This window comes from Mytilus galloprovincialis, chromosome 11, assembly GCF_965363235.1.
Source record: "Mytilus galloprovincialis chromosome 11, xbMytGall1.hap1.1, whole genome shotgun sequence".
Taxonomy (NCBI): Eukaryota; Metazoa; Mollusca; class Bivalvia; order Mytilida; family Mytilidae; genus Mytilus; species Mytilus galloprovincialis.
Genome location: NC_134848.1, coordinates 40,606,978 through 40,633,001, shown reverse-complemented (window position 1 = coordinate 40,633,001; position 26,024 = coordinate 40,606,978). Strand labels below are relative to the sequence as shown.

General features: G+C 32.0%; 1 protein-coding gene across 2 annotated transcripts in view; it reads right to left on the bottom strand.

The window, feature by feature from the left end:
* Positions 1-349: 349 nt before the first annotated feature.
* Positions 350-26,024, bottom strand: part of LOC143052179 (fibroblast growth factor receptor 2-like) — a 30,713-nt gene continuing 5,038 nt past the window's right edge. Inside the window, exons 3-8 of one of the 2 annotated variants that reach the window (XM_076225140.1) lie at positions 24,246-24,311; positions 15,575-15,710; positions 9,598-9,763; positions 8,962-9,125; positions 5,381-5,493; positions 350-1,256 (exon numbers count right to left, since the gene is read on the bottom strand). In XM_076225140.1, coding sequence (XP_076081255.1) covers positions 1,060-1,256; positions 5,381-5,493; positions 8,962-9,125; positions 9,598-9,606 — 483 coding nt within the window. In that variant the 5' untranslated portion in view covers positions 9,607-9,763; positions 15,575-15,710; positions 24,246-24,311 and the 3' untranslated portion in view covers positions 350-1,059. Of the gene's footprint in view, positions 1,257-5,380; positions 5,494-8,961; positions 9,126-9,597; positions 9,764-15,574; positions 15,711-24,245; positions 24,328-26,024 lie in introns of those variants that run through there. The other variant, XM_076225142.1, reaches the window with a different exon arrangement.

The following is a 26,024-nucleotide window of genomic DNA, read 5'->3' as shown; positions in this document are numbered from 1 at the left end:
ATAATATTTAATTAAACACAATTTCTTTTATGGTTGTGAAAATATTGAAATTTCAAATATTAAATTCATGCAACACACATTATTTATATTTACCACAATTGATATTCTTTATAAAACAAAATCGAATAATACTGCATTCTTTTATACTAAATAAAATATCTGATATATAGATTCACTTACGTTTGCATGCATTTTATTCACATTCGAGAGATATTTTCCTTTTCGTGTTTCAACACATCATCTCATTGTCAACTCATTGTCAACATTGTGGTAAACAATCGCCATATTGCTTTGTGACGTATTGGAATTTCCACAATAATATATATATATATTTCGATTCACAGCCACTTTAACTCGCTTTGTAACTACGATGTACACCTTATCTACCAATATATTTAAATGACGTCACATAATCTGTATATCTGTGTGCATCTTATCTACTATATGTATGATAACTTTTTAATTTACAGTAATTTTTGGGCCGAATAAGGGCCTTATTGCTCCTACTCCTTTGATTGGTTAAGTTCCAGTGATGGTTATTTTCTTGTATGCAATCAAATGTTATGTTAAATTTTTTCTATAGTACTGGACAGGATAAAACTTTACTCATGCCAAGTATATCTTTATTTGTAACAAAGATAAATTCTGCACATTTTTTCTAAAAGTGCAAATTTAACAAAGACTATGGTCGAGTTGTTGTCGCTTTGACACATTCCCCATTTCCTTTTTCAATTTTAATAGGGAAAAATCAATGGTGGTATTACACCTAGAGCAAATCTGACATGTGTGGGTAATCTTCTTTCTATGAAACTACTGAGACACATTTAACCATACTTGACCATAATAATTAATATGTTTTTTCTTTAAAAAATGTATCAGATGACCCCACCTTCCAACCCTCATGGCCCACATGGATAAAAATGGAACATAGGGGTAAAATGCAGATTTTTGTATATATCTCTGAAACTAAACCATTTGGAGCAAATCAGACAGGGGGCAGTTGATGGTTTTCTCAGAGCATGGGTCCTGTGTAATTTCGAGGAGAAGATTTTTTAAAAGTTAACGGACATTTAATATGGACGACAGACAACAAGTGCTGCCCATTGGACCAAGATCGTTTTTAACCCTTAAAGTACACCACTTACCATTTTGTGTACAACATCCCAGGAAATTAATAATGTTTTCATGGCATCCTATTAATTTCATCACTTCCATTTCTTGCATTAAATCTGTCAATTCTCTATCGGTTGCATCCTCTAAAATATTTAAATAATATTGACAATTATTAATGGATAAAACCATTGGTCACATTCAAAGAATACTGTGGATTCATTCATTTTCATGGATTGCTTAAAACTTGCATAATCGTGGATATTTGATTTTGTAATTTTTCCAATCTCTGTATTCAAAGCCTATTCAAAATATGTTATTCAATGAACATTTGAATTCAATGTTCACCTGGACCCACGAAAATTGGTATCAAACTAATGTTAATGAATCAAAAGTAATTTGTCCCAACCCAGGACTATATGTCCCCATTCAAAAACATTGATCAGGAACCCTCCCCTTGCAGTGGCATAGCTTGCATGTATGCTCAGATGCTCAAGCATCCACATCATTTTGACAAAACAAAAATAAAAAAAACAGCAGTTTAACTCGGAAGTATCAAAATGTAACAAGGCTGAGGATATGAGGATAACATCCAGTCATTTTCGAAGCAGTATGCCTGGTCTTTCATTTAGGATAATTTAGTTTGATACATGAATCGCAGAATAGTGTTTCAAGTTAACTTTTCTTCGTATAAATAGTCTATGTCATCAGCTAAGGCAAGCGGAGAGGACTGATACGCAGACCCGTGGACATGTTTCATCTGAAATTGAACCTAGTGGAGGGATGGCTTCTCATTTGACTATAGTAACTAACAACTAAAACACCATATCCTGATATCGTTTCTTGCGACATTGTAAACGACGTGATAAAACAAATCAATTTGTAATAGATCGTGATAAGTCCTAGGCTTATGAATTCCCGTTTCTATTTAGGTTCAAATACTAATTTTATTTTTATTCAGTAAAGAACAAAGATCCAATATTCCCCGCCATGCACATTACATGTCATATTTTATCTATCAAAGGCCAAGGAACAAGGGAATAACTAAAAAAAACTTTTATTTCTTTTTCTTTTTTATTTTTAATATCTAAAAAGAAATAAAAGCTTCACAGCAAATGAAATGGGATTTCCATTACAATTTATATTTCAAAGGGACATTACTAGTTAAAAATATTTGATTACGAATTATTTTCAAAATTGTCAAAGACATTGCTTATGATATGAGTTTCACTTAATCTGACATGAATTGTACACATGAGAGTGCTAACAATACCGGACGATCGGACGCCCGGTATTTTTATGTCTCCTGCATGCGTTTAGCTCAGTAATAAAAAATCCAAGGTTGTAGACTCAAATTCCTGGAAAGAGAAGTCACTTCAGTTCCTATACTCAGAAGTTCCTAAATTATACAGAAGTGCCGCTGTAATGGAGTCCGTTTAAACGGTTTTTGATATGTCAAATAGAAGATTGGGGGGGGGGAACTTTACATCAAATATTTATGAATTGAATGATGGTAGTTTCAAGAAAACAATAAAATTTGGTTAAAAATATAAATATATGAATTGGTGGGTATTTTGAATTTAAACAAAAATCTAACTAGTGTCGGATTCTGGGGGAGTACATGTGCTTAAATAAAAAATATTTTCTGCACAAAAAGGTCCAAAACATTTTTCGGCTCGCTCGACTCGGCAAAACATCCACATCATTTCAACCCTGGCCAAGCCACTGCCTTGGATCCCCAATAGAACAAGCAGAGCTTGAATTGCTCACAAGTTTGTTTTTTTGCTTAAATCTTTCATCAATGACTGTTTTTGCTTTTCAATTTATATTTAATAATAAGAGGCTTACAAATGCCAATACAATGTTCATTGTATCTGTCATATTTTCATTAAAAGCAAATAAATGCATTTTACCCATTTGTTCCATTTTAACCATAGTGTCTTTGTTTCTTGAAGTACAAGGAAATAAAATACAAATTTATACTAAATTCATTTGCGAAGATTTATAAAGTTAAAAAAAAAATAAAACAACTTGTGTAATTTTCCTTAAAGGTCAATAACTCCGTAACGGGTCAATTGACAATTTTTGTCATAAAAAACATTTTTGAAGATGTTACTTTGCTGAACATTTTTTGCTGTTTACAGTTTATCTTTATCTTTAATTAATTTCATACAAAAACTAAAAAAAATCCTTAAGATAACCAATTTAGTGGCAGGAACCCAACAATGGCAGCCATGTTTGTCGATGGATCAAAACTTCGGATACAATTTATAAGCAAGATACCAGATAATTAAGGAAATTTTGTTTTGTTAAAGTTTGAAATCTTTGGCCCAGTAGTTTCAGAGAAGGTTTTTTGAAATAGTTAACAACAGATGATGATGGACGCCAAGTCATTAGTTATAACATAAGCTCAAATGGTTATAGCTAACAAGAATGTGTCCCCAGTACATGAATAGCCCATCCACACTATCATTTTCTATGTTCAGTGGACCTTGAAAATGGGGGAAAATTTCTAGTTTGGCATAAAAATTACAAAGATTATAAAATAGAAAACATGAGCCCTAAGTTTCAAGTTGATTGGACTTCAACTTCATCAAAAACTACCTCTACCAAAAACTTTAACCAATCCTTTAACCTGAAGCGGGACAGACAGACGGAAGGACAAACGGACGGAAGAACGAACCAATGGATGGACAGATGAACAAATGGACAGACAAAAGAACGAATGAATGGACGCACAGAACAGAAAACATAATGCACCAAAATGGGGCATAATAAATGGGACATTAAAATGGGTTTTAATCGATCCTACAAACTATCCATGTTTATGTAATAAGGAGTACTGTCTTTTGGTATGTATAACGAACACATTTACATTTATACCCTGTGTGTTATACATGACTACAAATATTTTCTTATTTTTTCAGGTCCAAAATTGGACCAAAAAATTTCCAATTGAAGTGAAAAGTAAGGATTTTTTTTGCTCAAACCCTGATTGTTTTTTATGTGTTATAATATTAATATTCTTGATTTGTCATGTTTTATTCAAATAAAATACATTTTATATCTTTGTTGTTACGTTTTTCGTGTAAATTTGTCAATATGTTTTGCAATCCGGAAATTTGCCAATTGTCTTAATATTGAAGACACAATAAAGCTTTTGTTATTGGTTAAATCAGCCTAGAGTTGTGTTCCTTGTTGTCATAACTTATTGTTTTGTATGTGTTCATCATAAAGAGTTGAAGAAAAGTGTATGAAAATTGAATAAACAACACTCATTTTGAAAAGATAAACCATATAATATATCAGGTGATCACAAGTCATGTTGGTCAGTCATGTGACATAATATTGTAAAGTGATGATTTATTCTATGAGAAGTTTATTTTTATAAATACGTTTTTACTTTGTAACTTTTCAACTTTTAAACAACTGTTTAAAACCTTTCAAGAAATTATGATTGAAAACATGATTATCACATAATTGTAACCTGAACAAATTTAATTAGGAACAAGGTCAACCTGTCACTGATTTGTTTTGACATTCATTAGACCTGGGGTTGAAGTCATAAAACTTTGCTCAGTGCTCGGAGCACAAAAATCTTGCTCAAAACATAAAATCCAGCATTTTGATTGGTTTTTATTTGTTTAAGTACAAAAAACTGACTCAAATATTTATTACTTCAAGGCCTGTTGATTGAGGTGGGATAATCCAGATTAACAGCTAGAATCATCAAACAAAAAATAAAAGTATTGAGATTTTAACAATTCATTACAGCACTAATGACATTAATTGATTTGTAATTATTTTATTGTTTGAATCAGAACATTAATTGGATATTTATAGTCTTGTCCTTTATACTCAAACAATTCATCCTTTTAACTGTGATTTTCAAAAAATTATCAAAGTTCAAAGCCCATAATTATAGCAAAAATGAGCCAAGCGGAACAAAACTGAAACTTAACAATTCCTAGTTGTGGAATTAGGGAATGACAGAATGATGGAATGACGGAATGACAGAATTACGGAATGACAGAATTACGGACATGGGTAAAACTATATGGCACCGACATCTTTGTTGCGGGCCATATTCGTTGCAGGGCCATAACAATGCAAATTTTTCAATAAAGATAAAAAAGATGGAAAAAATGCAATTCTTATTTCCCAAAATTTTATGCTTGTCTAATAAAAAAAGAAAACCTAAGCATAAATCCAGTTTTCATTAATACTATTTGATTTTTGATCTAAAATATATACGGTAAGTAAATTTTACCCTTCAACATCTTGACTGCTATGGCAGTTGTTGGAGCTTTATTTAAACCAACAGTTTCTGCTTTAAAAACTTTACCAAATGCTCCTTCCCCAAGAGGTTCACCAAGTGATAACCTATAACAATAAATAAATTATTTCATCTCATATTCATTTAGATATTGAGATACTGATTGATGTAACCATATATATATAACTAAATAAAATTCTAATAGTTGTACACATTTTCTTAGATATAAGAAGATATGGTATGAGTGCCAATGAGACAACTCTCCATCCAAATGACAATTTATAAAAGTAAACCATTATATGTCAATGTACGGCCTTAACACAGAGCCTTGGCTCACACTGAACAACAAGCTATAAAGGGCCCCAAAATTACTAGAGTAAAACCATTCAAACGGGAAAACCAACGTTCTAATCTATATAAAACCAGAGGCTCTAAAGAGCCTGTGTCGCTCACTTTTGTCTATGTGAATATTCAAGGACATGACAAAATTGTGTTTTGGTGATAACTAAGATTTATGAAAAATGGTTAAATATTGACTATAAAGGGCAATAACTCCTAAAGGGGTCAACTGACCATTTCGGTTATGTTGACTTATTTGTAAAACTTACTTTGCTGAACATTATTGCTGTTTAGTTTATCTCTATCTATTATAATCATGATAATATTCAAGATAATAACCAAAAACAGCAAAATTCAGGGGTAGCAACCCAACAAAAGGTTGTCCGATTCATCTAAAATTTTTAGGGCAGATAGATCTTGACCTGATAAACAATTTCACTCTATGTCAGATTTGTTCTAAATGCTTTGGTTTTTGAGTTATAAGCCAAAAGCTGCATTTTACCCCTATGTTCTATATTTAGCCCTGGCGGCCATCTTGGTTGGTTGGCCGGGTCACTGGACACAATTTTTAAACTAGATACCCTAATAATGTTTTGGCCATATTTGGTTAAATTTGGCCCAGTAGTTTCAGAGGAGAAGATTTTTATAAAAGTTAACGACGATGGATGACGGACGCCAAGTGATGAGAAAAGCTCACTTGGACCTTCGGGCCAGGTGAGCTAAAAACAAGAAACGAGAAACACATATAAATTATATAAACAAACTACAACTACTGTACATCAGATTCCTGACTTAGGACAGGTGCAAACATTTGCAGTGATGGATTAAATGTTTTAATGGGTTAAACCATTTATTACTAATGATTTACAATTTTCAGTGTTTTTGAACAATTTTGTACCGAGACACATGTTTTTTTTTTATCTAGGTAATGTGAGAATGTTATATTTGCTCTTTTAAAAAATTACCAGAAAATCAAGTTTCTCACATTGTATTGCATGATCAGGCCTCTACAATAACATTTTTTTCAACTTGTCCAGGAGGACTTTGCATTATAAGTTGATTCAAGGAACAAAAGAAATTTAAAACAATAGAACAGAAGTTAGTTTTATATCTTTTGAAATATTTTTCAAAAATTATGAGTCAAGAAAAACTGAAACTAGTCATGTCACAGAACTTAGGATCTACTTTTTAACAATGCCAAGTCAAATCAGACTTGCATATGAGGCACCGTCTGATAGGCATGTCAATGTAAATTCATTGGATTTGTATCTTGTTTTTATTTTAAAGTCAAATTTTTTGTCAGCTTTTTCCAGTTTTATCCATTTCATACAGTAAGTACAGAGTGAGTCATGGATGATATTACGACACTCATTCCAATTTATAATTGACTGGGGAAGATAATTAGGTCCTTTACTGAGGAATGATTTTAACTCTCCGTCTTGAAATATGTTAAGATCTCCTGTTATAACATGGGAAATTGGTCCATAAATGTATTTGGAATTACTGCAATTACATGAAGTAGGTGTATTTTCACTGATATTAAAATCTTTACACAATTGGCTATAATTTAACACAAATTTCCAGGTAGATTTCTTGTAAATATAACAAATAAGAGGGAGCTCAGTATTATCAAAATATCCAGGAATTTGTTCTTTAACAGAATGGTTGTTAAAAATACCAGCAATATTTACAAAATCAAAACCTTTATTGACATACTTTATTTTAATAAAATGTTTTTTATGATCTTCAGGACGATCAATTTTAGGAAACAGTTTAGAATAACAATATGGCATTATAATTTGAACAATTTCGTACTTAGGACTGCTATATGTTGCAATCCTCTAAAATTTTATTTAACTTATTAATCGGTAATGAACAGAGCTTTGTTAACAGATAATGTCTGCCGTTGTTTTTTGAAATAGAAATTAGGTCCGAAATATTGGTGTGATTGGTCCGAAATTTTCTTTGATTGTGATTTTTTCTACGACCATGAGAATGTTTTTTTTTCGAACAGTTTTAGAAACAATATCCAAAATGTTAACAGTATCGGTTCTTGATATTTTTTAATCTAATTTAATTCAATTATTTTCCGTGATTGTACAAACTTTGAATGAGATTCACCAGGCTGCTTATTTACTTCTTCCAAAGGTTGAACTGCTAAATATTTGATAGGATGACTGTGCTTCTTAAGGTGTTGATAAATGATACTTTTGAATTTATTGGGTTATTTTCTTGAGTGCGTTTAGATAAATATCGACCAGTTTAACCTACGTACTGAATACCGCATCCTGGTTTGTTTCATGTGAGTAAATAAATAAGACTGTTTGTTTTTCAAGTTATATCAGTTTCAAATTTTAAAGAAAATGAGCGACCATTAAGTGTGGACCTTACCGTATTGTTGGTGGAAAGACAGGGACATGTTACTCATTTTTTGGCATGACACTTATCGATAGAAGGGTAACCACGATTTTTATTTTTAAAAATGTTAGCGATGGTAGTATTTTTAGATAGGCGATTTTGAAGATTGAGACGTGTAATTACCCTTTGAACGAGTTAAGTATTTAATATTTTTCCATTTCTAAGCTTCCTATTTGTTTTTTGTTTGTGAATTATATTAGAAAGGAGCAAAGACTGGTGTCCAGAATATGAACCAGCATACAATGAATTAAGTTATGAAAAAATGATAAATCTGTTCAGCTAAAGATGTCAAACGCTATCTGTATTAATTACCCAAAAAAGATAGGGTATATCAGGGTAGCGACTGACGTCTGACTAAATATTCTCGCTCGGAAACACACTCCATAATCTAGTATATTATAAGAGCATATAAACCTGTTAAATTAAATTAATATTGATATAGCTTTTACTTGTCTGACCTTTTTATCCTCTAGTACAAGACAATCAGACAAGTGTTATTGTTCAGCCCTAATGATTCCAGTATATATATGAGAAAATGTTAAACCTTGGAAAAAAAGAGTTTTTGGAAAAACTTCTTGTTATATTTCATACTACAGTGGTTACAATATCTATTGAATTCATCTGAAAATTGATACAACCAATCAAATATCAGGTCATTATACAGCTTTTAACCAAAGAAACAATCTGGATGTCAGAAACAGTGAGCAATGCTATTTGTGGGTCGACAGATATAAGTTTAAATGTTGTCATGAGTCAATATATATGTCTTTACAGTATGATAACTTTCATGGAATGGTCAATGTTATGCTTTAACTTACTGTTCCCGTCTAAATTCCCAGTGTTTGTCCAGAGGGAGATCATACTCTGACATCATGGTCAAATCAGATGACAAGCGTCTTCTTGGACCAGGTTCAATTCTGATTGTGGGTAAAACAAATGGTTGTGTACCATCATAAGATTTGTATGGATGGTAATTCTCATTCTGGAATTGATGCAAAACATTCTGATATGAAATTAAAATGTATACCTGTTTCAAATTTGTGTGCAGATCCATGTCATTTTTTTAATTATCATGATTTTGTAATAGAAATAAACATCATAAAAGTTTGAAGAGCACACAGACTATCGCTAATAATAAATGAAGCAAGTCCATATGCAAAGCTGTTATAAATATTCAAATCTAAAATTGACAAAAACTTCCTTAAAACTAAATTAGATTCTGTCTAGATTGAATATCTCTATTTTCATAATCTAAACATTACTGATGAACATTTAATGAATCTCAATTATCTTCCTTTCTTAAGACTTACTTTGTAACTTTTACACCATATAAAGACAACTTCCTCATAAAACTTCATTTCCTAATTATAACCGAATAAGTCAAACATATTCTTTTTTGTGCACTTGTATTTGAACTTATCAGTAATAAAATATGTTTGAATATTGAAACTAGCCTGTGTCATGACAATTACTCTCTTGACATTTCTATATTTGCTGGACTGAACCCTCTTGTAACGTCTATAACATATAAATATCAGGAGTAACAGGAAGAGAACAACTACTGATGCTCTTTATCGTTTGTTCCTCCTGACCTAATGTCTACTGCTTCTGCTTGTTCATCTGCAATTAAAGTATTTGTAATTAAAAAGTTTTCAAAAGATGAAATAATATGTAGGAAATGGTAAATATGTGTCAGCTCAATAGCTGGCTTATCTACAATATTTATAACCAATTCAATCCTTTTTTCCTCCTCATCAAACTTTTAATTGTTAAAAGTCTTTATTTTAGGAATGATTGTAATATTTTTTTCTGTCTATGAAGGAATAATATCATTAAAAAAAATGTGGTGCACACTGAATAACCCACTACATAAGTTACTCTAAAGTGTGTATCAAATTCAACATTTTTAACGATGAACGCCATGATTATTTTTGGTGTTAAAACTGCTTATTCTCCTTTTTTGTAAGTGTTCTATACTTTAAGCACCTGCATAGCCATTTTTACTTGATAGAAATATAAGATAAGGGGGTTTCAAATATTTATTTATTACATATATAAAGTTAAGATAAAGTGATCAGCCATCATATATAGTTGGTAAAAAGTATCTCTGCTTAAGCTACATAATGTCAACTTTGGTAACACTATTGAGCAGTGGCTTTCTGGTAGGTAGCTGTCTCAATATGTTTAATAAAGTCATTAGGGTCACCATAGTCAGCTTGGCAAGAAGTGTAGTAAGCATGATCTTGACCCAATGGCACTGGACTTGTAGAATTTAAAATCAGATCTCCAGGCAGAGAAAATATGGCTAGATAATTGGTTGTTTTTAATTTGCTGCTAGGGTATTTGGTAATAACAGAGACATACAGCTTAGAAATGGAAAAATATTAAATACTAAACTCGTTCAAAGGGTATCTACACGTCTCAATCTTCAGAATCGCTTATCTAAAAATACTACCATAGCTAACGTTTTTAACAATAAAAATCGTGGTTACCCTTCTATCGATAAGTGTCATGCCAAAAAATGACTTACGTGTCCCCGTCTTTCCACCAACAATACAGTAAGGTCCACATTTAATGGTCGCACATTTTCTCTAAATTTTGAAACTGATATTACTTGAAAAACAAACAGTATTATTTATTTACTCACATGAAACAAACCGGGATGTGGTATTCAGTACGTAGGTGAAACTGGGCGATATTTATCTAAACGCACGCAAGAACACCTGTATCGTTTTAAAAGACCCAATAAATTCAAAAGTATCATTTATCAACATCTTAAGAAGCACAGTCATCCTATTAAATATTTAACAGTTCAACCTTTAGAAGTAGTAAATAAGCAGCCTGGTGAATCTCATTCCAAGTTTGTACGATCACGAAAAATAAATGAATTAAACTGGATTAAAAAATTACAGACAGTCTACCCTCTCGGTCTTAATGATAATATCATGGGAATTGGCAATATATCAAGAACCGATTCTGTTAACATTTTGGATATAGTTTCTAAAACTGTTCGTAAAAATCGTTCTCATGGACGCAGAAAAAATCGCAATCAAAGAAAATTTCGGACCAACCATACAAATATTTCGGACCTAATTTCCATTTCAAAAAACAACGGCAGACATTATCTGTTAACCAAGCTTTGTTCTTTACCTATAAATAAATTAAATAAAATTTTAGAGGATTGCAACACAATTTCATATTACAGTCCTAAGTATGAAATTGTCCAAATTATAATGGCATATTGTTATTCTAAACTGTTTCCAAAAATTGATCGCCCTGAAGATCATAAAAAACATTTTATTAAAATAAAGTATGTCAATAAAGGTTTTGATTTTGTAAATATTGCCGGTATTTTTAACGACCATTCTGTTAAAGACCAAATTCCTGGATATTTTGATAATACTGAACTCCCTCTCATTTGTTATATTTACAAGAAATCTACCCGAAAATATGTGTTTAATTATAGCCAATTGTGTAAAGATGTAAATATCACTGAAAATACACCTATGTCGTGTAATTGCAGTAATTCAGAATACACCTATGGACCAATTTCCCATGTTATAACAGGAGACCTTAACATTGTTCGCGACCGAGAGTTAAAATCATTCCTCAGTAAAGGACCTAAATATCGTCCCCCGTCAACTATTAACTGGAATGAGTGTCGTAATATCATCAACGACTCACTCCGCGCCTACTGTTTGAAATGGGTAAAACGGGAAAAAGCTGACAAAAAATCTTTGGACTCTTTTTTTTAATTCAGTAATGAAGATAGTTGATATTCGAATACAACATTTTAAAGAACATTTTACCCTCAACAAAAACTATAAAAACCCTATTTCGCGTATCAAAAATAAACTAACAGAACTAGCCAAGGAATTTGTTTTTGTCCCGGCTGATAAAGCTGCTAATAATATCATTATTGTTTGACGTAAATTTTATATAGAGGTTCTGCAAAAGGAAATCACGAATTCACCAACATTCCAACTGACTTCATTTTCAGAAAACGACATCTGTAACAAACATAAACTTTTAGCTACTTCTTTACAAGCAGAACCAAACACAATGAAAGTCCCAACTATGTACTGGCTTCCGAAGCTGCACAAAAAACCTTACAAATATAGATTTATTTCATCTTCCAGCCATTGTTCAACTACTAAATTGTCTGTTTTACTTACTAGTACACTTGGTACAATAAAAAACCTGATAATAAATTGTTCAAATAAGGCCTTTGAAAATAGTGGAATTAATTACTTTTGGAGTGTCAAAAACTCGTTGGAAGTACTTGATAAATTGCATGCATATATTGGTGATTTTGAATCTGTTCAAAGTTTTGATTTTTCTACCCTATATACCACTTTGCCTCATATTCTTATTAAGAAAAAATTCACATCCCTAATTAACTGGGCATTTAAAAAGTCGGAATGCGAGTACATATGTTCAAACTCTTTTAGATCATTTTTTAGTAGCAATAAACAAAAGAACTATGTCAATTGGACATGCTTTGATACTATTTATGCACTTGAATTTTTACTTGATAACATTTTTGTTCGCTTTGGAGATTCCGTATATCGTCAAGTTATTGGAATTCCAATGGGGACTAACTGTGCACCACTTATTGCGGACCTGTTTTTGTATTGTTATGAGTTACAATTTATGACTAAAATTAGCAAAGACCCATCAAAACAACATTTGATACAAAAATTTAACAATACTTTTAGATATTTGGATGATATATTGGCTCTAAATAATGACGACTTCAGTATGTATACTAAAGAAATTTATCCTGTAGAACTTACTTTAAATAAAGCTAATGATAACAATGACCACTGCCCTTTCCTCGATCTTGATATCTATATCATAAACGGGAAGCTTAATACAAAAATTTATGATAAAAGAGATGATTTTTCATTTCCTATTGTTAATTATCCATTTTTAGATGGTGACGTTCCCTTGTCACCATCTTATGGTGTTTATATATCTCAACTTGTACGATTCGCTCGTGTATGTAACAATGTATTAGATTTTAGCGAGAGAAATTGATGTATTACTGAAAAATTATTACACCAGGGTTTTCGATATCACAAACTGGTCAAAACATTTACTAAATTTTATCACCGGTATAAGGAAATAATTCGTAAATATAACTCAACATGCAGACATCTTATACGTTCAGGTATTTCACATCCAAAATTTTATGGAAATATTCTTTATAAAGCACAAAAATGTCAGTATTCTCCTCAGAAACTAACAAAACCTTTAAATAGACTTATTAAAAGGGGATATAGTTACGATACTGTTGTCAGGTCATTAAAGATTGCATATTTTGGCTTTAACATTGATTCACTGATAGGGTCTTTGCATCGGAACTAAACACATTTATTTCTAAAAAAACAGTTGTTGGCATGACACGGGTTATGTTCTTCTCATATATTTTATGATAGTATGATACTAAACCCCTAACGGGAGGGATTGTACCTGATATTCATATGATGAAGACATAATCTTTCAATCAGTTTAATTGAGGTCTGGAGCTGGCATGTCAGTTAACTGCTAGTAGTCTGTTGTTATTTATGTATTATTGTCATTTTATTTATTTTCTTTTGTTACATCTTTTGACATCAGACTCGGACTTCTCTTGAACTGAATTTTAATGTGCGTATTGTTATTCTTTTACTTTTCTACATTGGCTAGAGGTATAGGGGGAGGGTTGAGATCTCATAAACATGTTTAACCCCGCCGCAATTTTGCGCCTGTCCCAAGTCAGGAGCCTCTGGCCTTTGTTAGTCTTGTATGATTTTAAATTTTAGTTTCTTGTGTATAATTCGGAGTTCAGTATGACGTCCATTATCACTGTACTATTATGCATATTTTAGGGGCCAGCTGAAGGACACCTACGGGTGCGGGAATTCTCGCTACATTGATGACCCATTGGTTGCCTTCGGCTGTTGTTTGCTCTATGGTCGGGTGGTTGTCGCTTTGACATATTCACCATTTCCTTTCTCAATTTTATGTATAATACATTATATATCTATGGGATAACATAGTTTGCATTTCATCAAATTATAAAAATTTAGAATTTTCAAAGACAAACATACTTATACTTAGGTATTCCATTGGTTTAGATAGAAAACAAGCCATAAATATCGTATTTGATTTCATTAAGACATTTGTCTTTGAGGCTCAGTACTATAACTGTTCAATGTTTTCAACAGCATCAAATTAAAGTCTTTTTTTTTACATCTTAATCCATTGTCAGTATTTCACTTTTAATCATCCAGACGTGTGTCTTAAACTAGGTAGTTGATGACCAGGTAATTGCCAATAATTTGTTATTGCTGTATATATAGTCTAATAATAAACACCTTCATTGATTACTCGAAGCTATTTACCTTACGACACAAAAACAAGAAAAAGAAATGGTGACCTTCTGTTTTTACAGACTTTTCCGATATCAATTTCGAGTTTCTCAAGAGTTTTACCCTGTCAGTTTTAATTCTATAAACAAAAATGTTTACTGAAACTTTTTCGATGTTGACATTTTCAAAAGTTGTAGATTTCAAATTTTAATGGGAGGGATGGAAGAGGGTCTGAAAAACAAGAGATTTCGACTCCCATCGGAAGAATCACATGTATGACATACAAAATTTAATTATTACACAATACAAACTAGACTAAGTGAAATCCCTGGCCACACTTCACTCTGAAACTGTTTTATAGCAAAGTCAATGTTGGATTTCTTTGACAGACACAAATGATGCCCCTGCAGATGCAAAGTCTTATTTAAAAATAACTGTCTAACACTTTACCTTAAATATGACAAAGGTAAATTATATTATCACCCAAAAGAGCAAATATAAATAAGAATCAAAATCCTGACCCCATGCACAAAAAATGGAAAAACCACCAACTAAGTGAACACTTCCTAGCATAAAACTGTAGGACAATTATCTGTATGCGAGCTCCCCTTATGCAAGTAACTACTACAAAAAATGATTAAGAGCAAATATTAAACAAAATCAAAACCCTGACCACATGCACACCTTCAATACATGTACAAAGACTACAAACAGACATCAGAGTGAAAACTTCCTAGAATTCAAACTGTAGGAGGAGTTAAGTGGAATAACTGTACACCCATAATGGGAAGGACATACAGAGAGACACTGACAGGGGTAAAATAATATGACGTTCAGTTGTGGCGGCATTAAAAGAATTAATTTTTTTAGAAAAAACTGTACATTTCCAATTTTCATGATGCCAAACCTTCTATTTTTATGACAGTCTATAAAAAATTTATTGATAATGATGTAATCGAAAATTGATAATTAAATTCTCCAAACGATTAAATCATTTTTATGTGAATATTTTGCTCTAAGACGTATTATTTCTTGGTGAAAAACAAACATTTCTCATTCTTATCTAAGCCTTTACCTAAAACTGTTAGCCAGGCAGTCTGGTAATATCTACCAAGTGGATTAGAAATCAAGCAACCATACCATCCAGCATTATCTTTTGTTACATTCTTTATTGTCAGTATTTCTGGGTGACTTAAATTCACCTTGGATTGCTAAAATATCAAATAAAACAGCATTAGAGGATGAGTATATAAAACATTGAAAAGCAAAATTTTCAAAAAAGTGAACTAAGACAATAAATTATAAAAAAAGTGAAAAAAGAAGAAAATATTTCAATAAACTAGACAATTAGAATCACATTATTTTCTTAAGTCACTTGAGATTTGTCATGCAGTCAGTTTTTTAAATATACACATGTATATATACTATTGTATAACACTTTTTAACAGCAAGATAAACTTATCAACAGACAATAAGAAATTAAATTTAAAGAAACATTCACATCAAGATCATTCAGACACACCATATCTGTAAACATTTCATGACTCAGTGAGACATTTTTCAAGCGACATACATTTTGGTGTGAAAATCCCAATGCAACCTTCTACTTGAGGTATTAATAAGTTGAAGTTATGAAATAACTGTTTCACAAATGATATCGGATATGTTCCTTATGTTGTTACTACAATCCCCTTCCCTTTCATGAATGTGACCTACCAAATTAGACTATTTACCGGACTTGTTATTACATAAGCAACATGACGGGTGCCACACGTGGAGCAGAATCTGCTTACCATTCCGGAGCACCTGAGATGACCCCCAATTTTTGATGGGATTCGTGTTGCTTATTCTTCATTTTCCTATGTTGTGTCATGTGTTCTATTGTTTGTCTTTTTTATTTTTAGCCAGGTGCATGTTGTCAATTTATTTTAGTTGATTTATAAGTTTGACTGTTCCTCTGGTATCTTTCGTCACTCTTTTTTTGAAGTCTAGATTGACTATATAGATATAGATAGAAAAATACTGGTCTTGGCCCGTAATTCCTAAACAGTTTGGACCATCACCACCAAAAAAAAATCTGAATCTTCCTTTTGTGGTTTTAATATAACCAAAAAGTGTGTGAAGATTTATGGAATAATCATAAATAGTTTCTGAGATACGGCACAACATGTATTTTTAATAAACATGATCACTCTAAAATAAGATAAAGAATCATCACAATAAAGTAAACAGATCTTCAGATTAATATAACTTACCACTGAACCATGAAAATGAGGTCAAGTTCAGATGACACCTGCCAGTTGGACATGTACACCTTACAGTCCTTCCATACACCGAATATACTAGCCATATTGCTTGTAGTATCTGAGATATGGACTTGACCACCAAAACTTAACCTTGTTCACTGATCCATGAAATGAGGTCGAGGTCAAGTGAAAACTGTCTGACAGACATGAGGACCTTTCAAGGTACGTACATATCAAATATAGTTATCCTATTACTTATAATAAGAGAGAATTCAACATTACAAAAAATCTGAACTTTTTTTCAAGTGGTCACTGAACCATGAAAATGAGGTCAAGGACATTGGACATGTGACTGACAGAAACTTCGTAACATGAGGCATCTATATACAAAGTATGAAGCATCCAGGTCTTCCACCTTCTAAAATATAAAGCTTTTAAGAAGTTAGCTAACACCGCCGCCGCCACCGCCGGATCACTATCCCTATGTCGAGCTTTCTGCAACAAAAGTTGCAGGCTCGACAATTAGCATCCACAGATTTTATCAAAACATTATATGATTAGGCGTTGTTAATTAAAGTCTATTTTTGCTAATGAGAGTAATATTAACATGTGGGGATAAATTGAGTTATTTTGTGTTTTAGTATAAATATCGTTGCAAAATTTTGGAAGAGCAGTCACCCTTCGGAAACCCAAACTTGCACTGCTAAAGTCTATTATACTGGACCTGTAGGACTGACGATCAGTCTTCCAGTTGACTTTGTAGTGTTTGGACAAAAATGTATTTTTTGACTCCCCTTTTATTTTTGAGAATATTTTAAGATAGCAGTCAGTGTTCTGGAAGCGTAACCTCACACTACTCGTCATGCTCATGTCATTATACTAGACCTAAAAGATTGTTTTACCAGTCTACTAGTTGACTGTGCAGTGTTGAGACAAAATTTATCTCTGAATCATAATTTAATTTTAGAAAATACTTTTAAGACTTTTATATTTTGATTTTGAGATTAAGTTCATTTTATGATTTAGTAAATTTGGCATTTATTTTATATTTTACATTGTAAGGAGAAAATAGTTTTACTTTGGATTTTTTATTTTGAATTGAAACTATGTACTTTAATTGGATTATTATTATTATTTGGAATAATCAATTGTTTAATAATTGATTTATTATCATCATACGTCTAAATTATTATAGTAACTAGATATCATTGAGATGGGAGCCATCTCTGTGGGCCCCGCTGTGAATAATGTGCATTAAAAAATTGTATCTTTACCATAGGACATGGGTTTGTCAACTGAAATCAAAGTTTTTGACCTTGACCTTTGACCTATGAAGTTGTAAATAAATTATGACACACCCTTTGGTGTTGGTTTATAAACATGTCAAGTATAAACTTTGAAATGATAAAGGTTCTCAAGATATAGAGCGGACACGATCTTTACCATAGGACATGGGGTTGTCAACTGAAACCAAAGTTTTTGACCTTGACCTTTGACCTAGGAAGTTGCACATAAATTTTGACACACCCTTTGGTGTTGGTTTATATACATGTCAAGTATAAACTTTGAAATGATAACGGTTCTCAAGATATAGAGCGGACACAATCTTTACCATAGGACATGGGGTTGTCAACTGAAACCAAAGTTTTTGACCTTGAACTATGCCCTAGGCAGTCGTTCATAAATTATGACACGCCCTCTGGTGTTGGTTCATATACATGTCAAGTATAAACTTTGAAATCATAACGGTTCTCAAGATATAGAGTGGACACGATCTTCACCACAGGACACAGGGTTGTCAACTGAAACCAAAGTTTTTTTACCTTGACCTTTGACCTAGGAAGTTGTACATACATCATGACACGCCCTCTGGTGGTGGTTAATAAACATGTAAAGTATAAAGTATGAAATCATAATGGTTCTCTAGATATGGAGCGGACACAAAGTGTTACGGACGGACGGACGGACAGACGGACGGACTGACGGACAGACTGATCACTATAGGGGACCGCCTTTGGCGGGACCCTAATTAAAGTATGAAAACCTAGTGATTTTTAGCCTTATGTTACAGTTCTATGTAATATAGGCATTTTCTAGTAATATTACTGTTTTATGTAATATGGAGACTATATTACACATTTCAGTAATATAACAATATTACAGGTTTTAGTAATATAAGAATTATATTACTATTTTTTGTAATATTACTTTTACTTGTAATATTATATAAAAAAGTAATATTACAGTTTTCAGTAATTGCCTGGACTGTGATAACAGCAAAATAAAATTTCATGTAGACAAAAAAAGATACCAAAGAAGACATCATAAGTCTTAGCTTGTGTCTCATTCCCTTTGATGATTACAAATAAAATATGTTTATATTAAGGGGGCTCTCCAGTATAAATCTTTTTTTTCTTTCTAATATATGATTTCTTTATATTTTTCTATAAACATGATAAATGAACTTTATCATATACTTAATAGAACAAGAGGCTCTCAAGAGCCTGAATCGCTCACCTGGTAAACAATGCCTTATTGAACATATTGAACCATGCCAGGCAAACATGTACAGCTAACAATTCTTCAATATTAGAAATACAAGTTCTACCATGTTTACACGTTTCCTTCTAATATAATATGCATACAAGAAGAGCGGCAGGACGTTATTTTTATTACATTATAGTTACAATAAAAGAATTTTAACAATAAAATTGTTATTGTTACATTATTAAATTGTTATTCTTTCGAATTTCTTCATTCATGATTTGGATTTATTCCACTGCTGAGAAGGGGCAAGGGGCTCCAATAACAGCAAAACAGTTAAATGATTTCATTAATAACAGTTAGGCATGGACCATTTAACTTGTAGGGGACATGGTTTTTTTTCTGGTCAGAATATTTTCTATTTTTTGGAAGTAGCACAACAAATTATTTTTTTTGCAAATTGCAAATTGAAAATTTCAGGACAGGTAGACCTTGACCTAATAAATATTTTAACTTCTAGTCTTATTTGCTCTAAATGCTGGAGTTTTTTAGATATAAGCCAAAAACTGCATTTTACCCTGTGTTCTATTTTTAGCCATGACGGCCATGTTTTTAGACAAAATAGAAAATAAAACACAAACTTTATTTTATACACCCTACTGATCATTCAGTTGAAGTTTGGTTGAATTTGGTTGAGTAGTTTTAGAGGAGAAGATTTTTTAAAGTTAGCAAATATGATGAACAAATTGTGAAAAAATTGTCATTAAAGGACAATAACCCCTTAAGGGGTCAATTGACAATTTTGGTCATATTTAACTTATTTGTAGATCTTACTTTGCTTATCATTTTTGCTGTTTACAGTTTATCTTTATCTATAATGATATTTAAGATAATGACCAAAAACTGCAAAATTTCCTTAAAATTACCAATTAAGTGGCAGCAACCCAACAATGGTTTGTTTGATTCGTCTGAAAATTTCAGGGCTGATAGATCTTGACCTAATGAACATTTTTACCCCAAAATGCTTTCGTTTTTGAGATATAAGCCAAAAACTGCATTTGACCCCTATGTTCTATTTCAAGTAAGGATCAAAAATCGAAGCACACACTTTGTGCAGGATAATCTAAGGAACTATCATGCTAAGTTTCATCCAAATCCATTCAGTAGTTTCAGAGGAGAAGATGTTTGAAAAATTGTTAACGACGACAGACGACGACGACGGACACCAAGTGATGAGAAAAGCTCACATGGCCTTTTAGGCCAGGTGAGCTAAAAATGAAATAAAAAAATTGGGTCACCAATCATTTACGCTAACAATCTGCCTCTGAAAGAAGCATAATTTTTTGTTAATGTCCTTATTTACTGTTGAACTAATAGGAGAAAAAGAGGTAATATCGAAATAAAAAAAGAACTAAATTACAGAAATCGCTTAAATTTTACAAGTATTTAGTTTATGTACAGCTTTTTGAAAACAATAATAAAAAATATAGGTCATCGATGATTTAAAAAAGATATTTCAACTTTAATGCCAAAAAAATGTATTTTTGCATCAAAGGGACATAATTTGGAGCTTTTTCAATGCTATAAACATATTAAAAGTCACCTGGGGGCAAACAAAATTGATTTTTTTAGTTGATTTTTGTACCATATCATAAAGCAATAACTAATAGTGTGATGAATAAAATTTGTAATGAAAAAATTCGTAAGGGTTCCGCGGAACCCAGTGTCTCACCTACTTTTGCTGTAAATCGCAGGCTAAACAAAAAAAAGGAAAACAAGAGGCTGTCACAACGACAGCAAACCGGATTTATTAACATTTATTTGTGTCCTAGCAATATCACAAGAACCATTACTGATGAATGGTGAAAGGGAAAATCGTCAATATCAAATTTGACCTCCATTTTGTCATCAGTATCAACATATTAAAATTAGAAAAGTTTAGATTGAATGGTTCATGAGTAAATGCAATAAAGTGAATGGAAACGCCATTTTACGATCTTTCAAGAACCATAACTCCTGAACGGTAAAAGTCAAAATCGTCATTATTGAACATGTTGAACTTGACCTCTATTTTGTCATCAGTAACAACATATAAAAATTTCAAAAGCTTTGGTTGAATGGTTCATGAGAAAATGCACGGACATGACTGGAAACACCATTTTTCAATCTTTCAAGAACCATAACTCCTGAACGGTAAAAGTCAAAATCGTCATTTTGAACTTGACCTCCATTTTGTCATCAGTAACAACATATTAAAATTTGGGAAGCTTTGGTAGAACAGTTCAAATGTAAATACATGGTCACGACTGGAAACTCCATTTTTCAGTCTTTCAAGAACCATAACTCCTGAACGGTAAAAGTCAAAATCGTCATTATTGAACTTTACCTCTATTTTGTCATCAGTAACAACATATTAAAATTTGGGAAGCTTTGGTAGAACAGTTCATGTGTAAATGCACGGACACGACTGGAAAAACCATTTTTCAATCTTTCAAGAACCATAACTCCTGAACGGTAAAAGTCAAAATCGCCATTATTAAACTTGACCTCCATTTAGTTGTCAGTAACAACATATTAAAATTAGAAAAGCTTAGATTGAATGGTTCATGAGTAAATGCAATAAAGTGAATGGAAACGCCATTTTACGATCTTTCAAGAACCATAACTCCTGAACGGTAAAAGTCAAAATCGTCATTATTGAACATGTTGAACTTGACCTCTATTTTGTCATCAGTAAAACATATAAAAATTTCAAAAGCTTTGGTTGAATGGTTCATGAGAAAATGCACGGACATGACTGGAAACACCATTTTTCAATCTTTCAAGAACCATAACTCCTGAACGGTAAAAGTCAAAATCGTCATTTTGAACTTGACCTCCATTTTGTCATCAGTAACAACATATTAAAATTTGGGAAGCTTTGGTAGAACAGTTCATGTGTAAATACACGGACACGACTGGAAACTGCATTTTTCAGTCTTTCAAGAACCATAACTCCTGAACGGTAAAAGTCAAAATCGTCATTATTGAACTTGACCTCCATTTTGTCATCAGTAACAACATATTAAAATTTGGGAAGCTTTGGTAGAACAGTTCATGCGTAAATGCACGGACACGACTGGAAAAACCATTTTTCAATCTTTCAAGAACCATAACTCCTGAACGGTAAAAGTCAAAATCGCCATTATTGAACTTGACCTTCATTTAGTTGTCAGTAACAACATATTAAAATTTTAAAAGCTTTGGTTGAACGTTTCATGAGTTAATGCACGGACAACATTTGATTGACGCCCGAAAAATACCGAAAAAATGAATTTAATTTTTTACAAAATTAAGTTCTGGATACTATCTTATGATCATAAACAAGCTTCTGTCCAAGTTTGGTACAAACCCAGGATAGTTTAAGAAAGTTAAAGTTAAAAAACTACCTTGATCAAAAACTTTAACCTGAACTTTGCTCTATCATTTTCTATGTTCAGTGGACCATGAAACTTGGGTCAAAACTATAATTTGGCATTAAAATTAGAAAGATCATATCATGGGGAACATGTGTACTAAGCTGAATGGACTTCAAATTCTTCAAAAACTACCTTAACCAAAAACTTAAACCTGAAGCGAACGGACACACAGATGGACGAACTAACGAACGAACGAACGAACGGAGGCACAGACCAGAAAACATAATGCCTCTCTACTATCGTAGGTGGGGCAATCGTAGGTGGGGCATAAAAATGAAATCACATTTAAACTTTTTTTTTACACCAGAAATCAGGGACGTTCTCTGAAAGCAGGAAATATATTTCCTGACTTGTGCTCAACCTGTTCAGACGTCTCAGACTATTTTTACTCAAAAGATTTTATCCTTTAAACAGGAACAGAGGTTAAAGACAAATCCAATCAAGGTGCACTCAGTGGGTTGAAAGATGCTTCAGATTTAAGATCACCCTTGCACACAACACAAATCATGTGGCAAGGCATTATGTTTGTTTTCCTTGATTCCAAATCATATAGAAGCTTCAAAGCAAAAAAGCTTTGATTTAAAACGTTTGATGACTGCAGCATCAGAAAGGTATAAAAAAAAAACCAACGCATCGGAAAGATATCACTAAAAACCAACATAGAAAAAAAAAATTTGGACAAGAATGGCCAATAAAAATTTTCGTGTTGCAGTGATTTTACAGGGTTAGTCGTGGAAAGGGAAACAAACAATAATTAATTTTTGGCCTACATAGCTAGTTGACACACAATGAATGTTGTGTTAGAACTTAAAAAAATTAAATTGGACATTTACCTGCTATGGTCCAATATACAAAATCTAAATACATGATTTGATTCAGCATATTTTAAAAAGAACCCCAACAATTCAATTTTTGATGAAATCAAAGAAAGTTCAATTTTGGAACCTCTAGAACTCAATGTGGACCAATTTGATAAAGGGGCCCAGGCATCACAAATCTAAATAAACGATTAGAATCGGCATATCAAAGAACCCCAATAATTCAATTTTTGATGAAATCAAACAAAGTTTAATTTTGGACCCTTTTGGCCCCTCATTCCTAAACTGTTGGAACCAAAACTCTAAAAATCAATCCCAATCTTCCTTTTGTGGTCATAGATTTCTATTTACTTATACATACTAAAGTTATTATCCCGAAATCATTGGTCTTGGATGACGCTCAACAAGGCAGATGACAACAAAGTATAACAAATATCAACTAAATTTTTTTTAATTATTTTTGCGGTTGTATCAAACGGACATATAAACCCATAACGTTAAAAGTGAATGTACCCAAATTCATGCTTCATTAAAAATTTGTGTGAATAAGCATTGTGTATACATTTTTTATATTATTTGGTTGATGCAAACTTCAGTTAGAGAATGGAAACAGAAAATTCAGCATTGTTTCCATAATTGTAAAGAAATATTTAACTTAAATGGAAATTAAGACCTCATTTAACACAAAATTAAAAATAAAAGGTTGAAAAATAAAAGGCAAAGCTACAATATTTACAAACCTTTCGGCTCACTAATGCCATGAATTGATAGCCATACCACAGTGGTAACATCCTGTGTTATCTGATCTAGAAAAGAAAAAAAATACAAAAATAAATATGTAGTAAATATATATACTGTCTTAAGTGTTGAGGTACAATATCCAATAAAGAAAAATAAATTTAACATTAAGACGAAGTTGCAAGTGTTGAATTAATATTTCTGAATGCAGTTGTTTGCCAGCCCAGAATTGCATCAATTGAGGGCAGTATGTTTATTATACTAAGTGCTTGCAGAAATTAATCCTAACTACATAAGCCAAGGTTGTTTATAATTATTAGGATTTTAAATAGCATGAAACATAACCAGTGCTTAACAATTGTAAAGTATTGTGTAACTTATATTCAGAACTGTTAACGTTGGATTATGTTGCTTGATGAATTTGGTGATTAGATTTTGTCAGTTGTCATGGTTGTTGTAGGATTTTTCTTGGATTTCAGTATTTCTGTTATTCTACTTTTTTTGTTATGTATAACAGCACTTACAAAAAGATTTTAATCATTTTAATTAGCCAAACATCATGTAGTCGCCAGAAATGTGGTCATTGTATCGAAGCACGTGTGAATGGTTCCAGTATGAAAAGAAGATAATTACACTTTTGCGAGATATGAACAAAGAAATGTTTAGCAACATTTTGAAAGCATATATTTCATGCTATTTTCATTGCATGAAGTTTTAGAAGAACAATAATGTATACAAAATCATACATGTACATGTATTATTGGTGAAAAAAATTAAAAGCAAAGGAAGGGTGTTTGGCTGTTGTCTTTCATCCTAAGGTCATGGTCAAATGGTGAGTACCCTGATTTAACATAAGTGAATTTCTTTGTTAGTGTGAGTAACCCTGCAAAGACGCCATTGGCATTGCAACAATTAATAAAAGTATATTTCAGGTGTAAGTAGGATGACAAAAGTATCTCTTATATTTGGAACTTGTAGCTTAACAGTGGAAAAGGTGTTTTCTAGAATTGATGCCACAGTAAACCAATCTTATTTCTCGGATTTAAACAAATGAGTAAAGGTTCTGTGCTACAAGAAAAAAAAGTATCATAAGTATAATGTGTACATACATTTTGAAGTTATTTTGCATTTTTTACAAAAAATATTTACATGGTAATAATGAGAAGTTCTGTTAATATTCACATGCAAATTTCAAAAACGCACACATGACATAGAGGGAATAAAAAGCCATATCTAGTTGTTACAATGGTCAACAAATATGGTCATAATTTAACTTAGGACTCAATAAAAACCAACGCATCCCAGCTGGAGAAAACTCTGCAAATTTTGTTTGTTTTTGGATTTGCAAATTTTAAATTCTTCTTCTTGTCTTTATCATGTTTATGTGTTTACAGATTTTTTTACATCATTTATTAATCTCCCACATTCATGACATTTGAATCAAATGATTGATGATTTGAAACAATCACATGGTCACAGTGTGCCCACATATAACGCATCCAAAGACGATTGTGTAAGATTTATTTTAATTCATTCAGAAGTTATATTATAACTTGCTTATTTATAAAAATCTGACATTTTTTTTTTTTAATATTGCAATGTATTGTAATGAAAGAAAAAACAGTGTATCGTAATTTTCTGTCGATAAACACATCTACATATTTTGTTCTTGTTATCTACAGAGTTTTATAAAATTCTGTTGAGTGGTTTCAGAGGAGTTGGGATGACTAGAACAGGACTGATGGACAAAGTCAAAAACATTATACCCTACAGAACTTTGA